Raw genomic sequence first — 6,720 nt, forward strand, 5'->3', positions numbered from 1 at the left:
TTTTCATTGTTTTACATTTCACTTCATACAATTATTTTTATTTTTTTAATCCAGATTGTAGACCTTATCACCTTGGCTCATGAATATTATTTAGCAAGGTCCACCCAGTATTCCTAACTGAAAGGCAAGTAAGTGAGGGCTAACCATAGTAGATTACTATTTACTGATTGAACGTTCATGCAGTCCAAAGCGACTGATAAAGACTTTTGCTTGGTCTTAAATGTGGCTGAGCATAATCTTGTATTCGTATAGTGATTATTTCACAAAAAGTTGGGGAGACATGACCCTCCAGTTTATGAAAGACTAGAGTGTGGGAACCTTTGCCACAACATTTATAAAGTATAATGTTTCTCACCAAATGTCTCCATGTATATATTTCAACCGCTAAAAAAAGAAAACCCCAAAAGCTTTCAGTTGGTCACTACTTTTGCACACAATTGGACTAACTAATTGGAGTTGAGTAACACTGGAGGAGTGTGGTAACAGGAGTCCCTCTGGGCCCATATGCTGGAGGCAGATGGACTGCGGGTTATTGAAGGATACGTTGAATATGATCAACCACTCCAGACGGCCAAGAACAGGTGAGGACCACCAGCGTGAGCTGATCTAATCTCATTTAAATTTCATCAGCCATTTCCCTAAACCATTTCAATTGTGTTGTGCATGCATTCATTATAAGTGAGAGAAATGTTTATCTAAATCTGCCTCATGTCTTCATACTTGTAATTTTTCAAATCAGCAGCTATTGCTTAAATCCTAAGTACATACTCTACAGCAACCACACAACTTGAACGTTTTCCTGAGCCTTTTCATCTGAGGGGGATTTTCAGTGGCTTATTTTCATTTACACTGAGAGGTTTGTCCTCACTCCGTTCATTTCCTCTAATACTCCTGATCGTTATAGCAATTCTGGAAACGTTCCAGATAAAAATCCTAAATGCAACACTAATTCCATTATAACCCCTATAAAAACACGAATGAAGAATGCAAAAACTTTCCGTCTATTGTGTACACACACACGCACACATGCATTTGTACACAGTTGCAGTCACATGTACATGACGACAATCATGATGTTAAAAGCAATACACCCATTCATTACAGCCCGCACATAGATGCATATCACACGTCTTCAGTGAGATAATAAGAGAATAATTGAGGCAAGAAAGAGGAGAAGGATATCTGATGTTTGCAGTGTGGGGGATGAGGGTGTGTTTGTGTGTACGGAGGGGGGCGAGCTGTGGGGGCGGAGAAAAAAAGTGCTGGCTCGCCTCCAGCGCTGACGAAAGCTGCTTAACCCTCCCAGTTACCATAGAGACTGTCAGGCGCAGCCACCAGTGAGAGAGAAAGAGAGCGAGGCAGGGAGAACACCAACAAGCAAAGGCAGCGGATAGAAGTGGAGAGGGAGAGGAAAAGGGAAGAAGCAGTTAGAGACAAGGTAAAATACAGGGAGAAGAAGAAAGCAAGAAAAACAGAGGGTGCAGTAGACATAGTGGCAGAGATGGAGGTTCAAAACGAATGCAGTGAACCGCCTCCGTGTGACCCTCAGCCACCAGGAAAGCTCAACAAAGCCGCCTTCAAGCTGTTCGGCAAGCGTAAGTCCGGCAGCAGCATGCCGAGTATTTTCTCCGTCAGGAACAAAGGGGAGTCCACCGGTAAAGCCGCTGGCAAGCCGCTGGAGCTTATTAGGAGCAAAACCCATGATGGCTTAATAACGGACACTCCATCAGAGCTTGACGGCCACCGGAAAGAGGAATCTGCCAGCAGCGACCAGCTCCACGCCGGCACACCAGATGGTGTATCCAATGCCCCCCTCCGCAGCTCCATCACCAAGTCTTTCAGCTTCTTCTCTTTACTGCGCCGGAGCAGCAGCCGTGCAGGGGATGGATCTACTACGGTGGGACGGCGAGGACGAGGACTTAAAGGGCTGTTTAGCAGCATGCGTTGGCGGCGGAAGCCCCAGGTCCAAGAGGACTCCTTGGAGGTAGCCAAAGAGGTAAGGGAGGGAGACCTAATACTTTCCCCTAGCTCTGGCAGCGTGGAAACAGAGAAGGACATGACACTGACTCTTGAACCCCTGCCACAAGTGTTTGAAAAGACTCCTCTCCCAGGGGATGCTGAGAAATGGAAGGCAACGTCTATGCAAGAATTACCGGGTACTAATGAAGTGGAGTGTGGTTACTCTAGTAGTCCTCCTCTTTCACAACAATACACCGTCACCGAAGAGTCTCCTGCTCCGTCTCCAGTCCGAGTCCAGACAGGAGAGCTTCATCATGATAAACACAGCATTTCAGAACTTTTGTCCTCCATTCCGACCTGTGCTTTGACCCCTCCGATGGAGCACAGCACAGCTGACCCACAATCCGAGCAATCTGTGGATCGCTTATGCTCCATGTTCACCGATGTTACTTCGCTTAAAAGCTTTGATTCTTTAACAGGCTGTGGTGACATCATCGCTGACCCAGAAGAGGATTCTGGGAATGGGGGAAGTGCCACGAGCAGTGGAACCGGTAGCAGTAGCGGGGGCTGCATGGGTCGCAGATTAAGTGGAGCCGGGACGAACTCTGAGAGATGCTCTCCCGCCAAGCCTCCACTTCCTCCCCAGGTCAGTAGTCTTACATCTCTCCATGCCTCTTGCTACATTCCAGCCCACCACAGACCACGTGCAGCCCCCAAAAAGCCACAGGGTAGTGGAGTTGTTGCCTACATGGGTGGAGGGGAGGAGATGGCTAGTCCTGAGGGTGTTGATGATGCTGACATGCAGGGTCTATGGCATATGTTGCCCCAGAAGGTTGAAGACTCCCCAGCGTTACGACGTACAGAGCCTGTTCTGCACCACGCACCAACCCGGCTTGAGAAGAGGCCACCTCAAGTGAAGGCACTTGGGCTCAGTAAGATCCCTGTGAGCGGAGTTTGCAAGATGGGAAAGCAGAATCCCTCTCGTCCCTCACCTCCCCCTGTTGATAAAGAACTCCAGGATGCCCCACCAAGCGATGAAGGCTACTGGGACTCTCCCACACCTGGCCCAGAGGATGAGGATAGCACCTTCCTCCGTCGGGACGGCCTGCTGAAGGACAGCTGCTCTGGAGATGCACTCTATGACCTCTATGATCCCGACAGCCCTAGTGCTGCTGGCTCAGACGAGGATGTGAGTTCACCAACAAAATCTGCAGGGGACCTAAAAATTAACTTGCCTTCCCCGAAATCCTCGTCTTCCGTCACTTCCTCATTCCGATCCATGAAAGGCAGCACCAGCCTACCTCGAGATTCCAAGATCCCCATTAGTGTGAGGCAAACCCCACCGTCCCACTCTTCCAGCCAAGGAGCGCTGTCTTCTAATCTTAGCCCCACTTCAACCACCCCTCCTAAAAAGACTGATGCCCCACCACGCACTCGAATCCCTGTCTCGAAGGTGCCTGTCCGTCGTTCTGGCAACAAGAGCACCCCCACTTCACAAAGCAGGAAGTAGAAAGCTTGGAGGCCCATCAGATGTTTCTGACAATAGAAATCTTTCACAAGAGCTTTAGGCCAAAACTGTTTTTTTGATATGAAGCAATCAACCTCCACTTTTTTGATTTCACCCGTCTACTGAGGACTATATCTTAACTGTTTTTACATCTTTGAAATGAATTGTGATGTTGCATATTACACCCTAATATAATTAAGAGTTTTGTAGAATGCACTGCAATATGTAACACATGACATTCATAATAATGTAAGCTTGAGGGTTTTTTGTTTTTTTTTACCTTACCAGCCTTTCAAAGAGGAATAATATGGTGAAAATGCTGATCCTAAGAAGAATGTTTAATATCAAAAAGCTTAAAAACTGTGGTAATTTTTTTTTTGCTCTGTCATCCTATAAGCACTGTGTAAAACGCAGCTGCGCTCTTCATCTCTCCAGTATTTTACATGTAATGAATTTTAAAACTGTGTGAGATAACCAAGCACTTCTGACACTCCTAAATAAAGCTGCATGGAGTATCGTACACTCAAACTGGATCAGGGAACACAGCCTTTTGTTCGAGACACTCTTTCGTATCACACAACGCGACTTCCTATTGATACTGATGAAAAGAAAATCGTTCTTTTTACTGAATCTCCACTTTTTGTAACTCTTTTATATTGGACAAGGACCTTCCTGTGACCTCACTGTGGATATGCGCGCACTGCTTGTTTTGTCTTTTGGAAAACACAGCAAAAAATAAATCTCTGGATCATGAGTATCCTCCTCTTTTCACAGTGATTTGTACTACTCTCGATAACCTGGACATACTGAACTGGATATTTCTGAATGTAGCATGACATCACTCTACACACAGGTCTGTTTTTTTGCCTGCTCACTGCTCAATGAATAAAGGAGAGAGAGAGATATGGAGAAGCCCATGTATCAAGAGTTAACTGTCTTCCGTCATGTGGTCGTCCCCCTGGAGATGTCATCACCCTTTGGCTCTCATATTTGTGAGCAATCGCTGCAGAAATCGTTTGCTTAATCAATGCTTTTTTCTGGTTTTAAATAGTATAAAACTATCCTTAAAATGGATCAAATTTACATTTATAAAATAGAAAGAAAAAAGTAGTGATTAAGAAAATTGTTTTTGCAGTATTTGGCTTATTGATTTGCCAGTCAGTAAAAAAAAATTTTTTCACTGTTTTTATAAACTTCTCTACTGGTACATTTTATTTGTAAGCTGTACAATATTTTCTCTTCAGAAGGTCCATGACATGCCTTCTTTCTTTTATGATATGCTCCCTTTCTTTAAATTGTTCATTATTTAATAAATAAAACAACTCTCTGTGTATCCAGGAAGTGGACATCTATTCAAGTGCGAATGCATGCATCATTTTCCACACACATAATAGGGCCATGTGGGCAGCTTAGATGTTATCTGTATTAATCGCAGAGACGTAAAGAGCATCACGGTTGTCTTTTTAGCAGCCAGCCACAGTCTGCTGGGATTTAAATCCCACCCGTTAGGAAGGAAGAAGAAAGTTGGTCTTGGTTCAGCTGTCGGAGGGAATCCGGTTGACAAAGGGAGGCGTTTACTGTGGGTTATGGGGGGAAATTATGGGCTTCCATTGTCATGGATCTGTTATTGATGTGGTTTTGGGAGAGTGAGGTGAAAGAAGGAAGTGCGTGTGTCGTGAATACAGATAAGAAAGAACTATGCACGATTTAGTGCTTGTTCATTAAGGCCAAGTGGATGGAGACATAAATGTGTGTGTGTGTGTGTGTTTCTGAGGGGGGGATTTGGTGCAGTCCCAATAGTAATGGTGCAGCGAAAAACATTCACTCCTGAGCAGCTCTCGCTGCAGTGTGGCTTCTTATGTAAAAGTCTTATGTAACACCATAACCCTCGGATATCACCCCAACAGATGAGAAAACTGCTGGAATGTGTGTATGTTTATGTGTGCGGAGCTATTAACTGCCATGGTCTAAAGAATTAGTTAGCATTAGCCATGACTGCGCTGTAATTGGGTCATCTGGATTTACCCTTTAAAATGTGTTTTATCTCTCTCTCTCTCTCTCTCTCTCTCTCTCTCTCTCTCTGTATGTGTGGTAGCAGAAAATTAGACATTACTGCTGTTTGCATAAGCAGAGCTGACTGTGAGTGTGTATGTGTGACTAATGGTTGGATGGCCTAGTTTTCAAAGACCTGATTCTGTGAATGAGAGAGAGGGGGAATTTGTGTCAAATGGAGAGAAACATGGTTTATTTACACACACACAAAAAAAAAGCGTTACTATGCTACAGTGATGGTAAAACTACAGTACTTTGGTATACCATGATATTTTATATTCTTACATTGTAATTTTTAAACAGTACTTGTTTATGTGCATGTACTTCAAATAATACCGTGGGATTACATGCATGTACAAAAAAAATATGGTAATGCTATGTAAACAGTGTTTACAGTGGAATAAATGCATTGTAAACATTGTATGTGTTTGAATTAGACAGTAATCTAGAATAAGCTACGTACTGGCAGTTGAGGCACGATGTGTTGGCGTATCAACGCATGTGTCTGACGGAAGGGGGTGGCTTAACCTGATGATCCCTGAGCTCATATTCTCATTAGCTCTCATCGCACCTGGGAGCCGGATGGGATACCCCAGGGCTCTATCCTCGGTTTGACACCCGCAGGGGCTTAGAGGGCCTGTTTAATGAGCTCAGAATCTGTTCCAAAACCAGGACCAGCGGCAGAATCATTAGTGTGGCAATTCGGTAACCATGCTTATGGTATACCCTGGGTGTTCAGACATTTCTTATACCAATCAAGGCTGCATTAAAATAACTTTTTTCTATTTTAATATATTATTACAAACCTTATTTTTCAGCTGCCATTACTCCAGTATTGAGTGTAACAAGATTCTTCAGATATCATTCTAAAATGCTGATTTGGTGCTTAGAATCTTTTCTTATGGTATACAGTGTTGGGGGGTAACGCATTACATCTCATTACTTTTTTCAAGCAACTAGTAAAGTAACGCATTACTTTTAAATTTACAGCAAAATATCTGAGTTACTTTTTCAAATAAGTAACGCAAGTTGTTTTCCATTCATTGACTGACACCCCACTTGTTGAGGTGTGCACTGTGTAGACATGATGGTTATTGTAGTTACAGACTAAATGTAAGCATGCATTTACTCGTCTCACTTGCTCAAAACAGATTCAGTTTTTCCAGAAATGAATAAAAATGAAAATTAATGAAATGCAAACT

General features: G+C 43.7%; 1 protein-coding gene across 2 annotated transcripts; it reads left to right on the plus strand.

The window, feature by feature from the left end:
- The first annotated feature begins 1,345 nt into the window (after positions 1–1,345).
- Positions 1,346–5,933, plus strand: amer2 (APC membrane recruitment protein 2). 2 transcript variants are annotated; one of them, XM_079806580.1, is made up of 2 exons: positions 1,346–2,516; positions 2,670–5,933. In XM_079806580.1, the coding sequence occupies exons 1-2, from the start codon at positions 1,502–1,504 to the stop codon at positions 3,467–3,469; spliced, it is 1,815 nt and encodes a 604-aa protein (XP_079662706.1). In that variant the 5' UTR covers positions 1,346–1,501; the 3' UTR covers positions 3,470–5,933. The 2 variants fall into 2 exon arrangements, with proteins under 2 accessions (XP_079662706.1, XP_079662705.1); XM_079806579.1 differs by having other exon boundaries at positions 1,346–5,933.
- The last annotated feature ends 787 nt before the right edge of the window (positions 5,934–6,720 follow it).

The sequence above is a fragment of the Gobio gobio genome (assembly GCF_949357685.1).
Source record: "Gobio gobio genome assembly, chromosome: 23".
NCBI lineage: Eukaryota > Metazoa > Chordata > Actinopteri > Cypriniformes > Gobionidae > Gobio > Gobio gobio.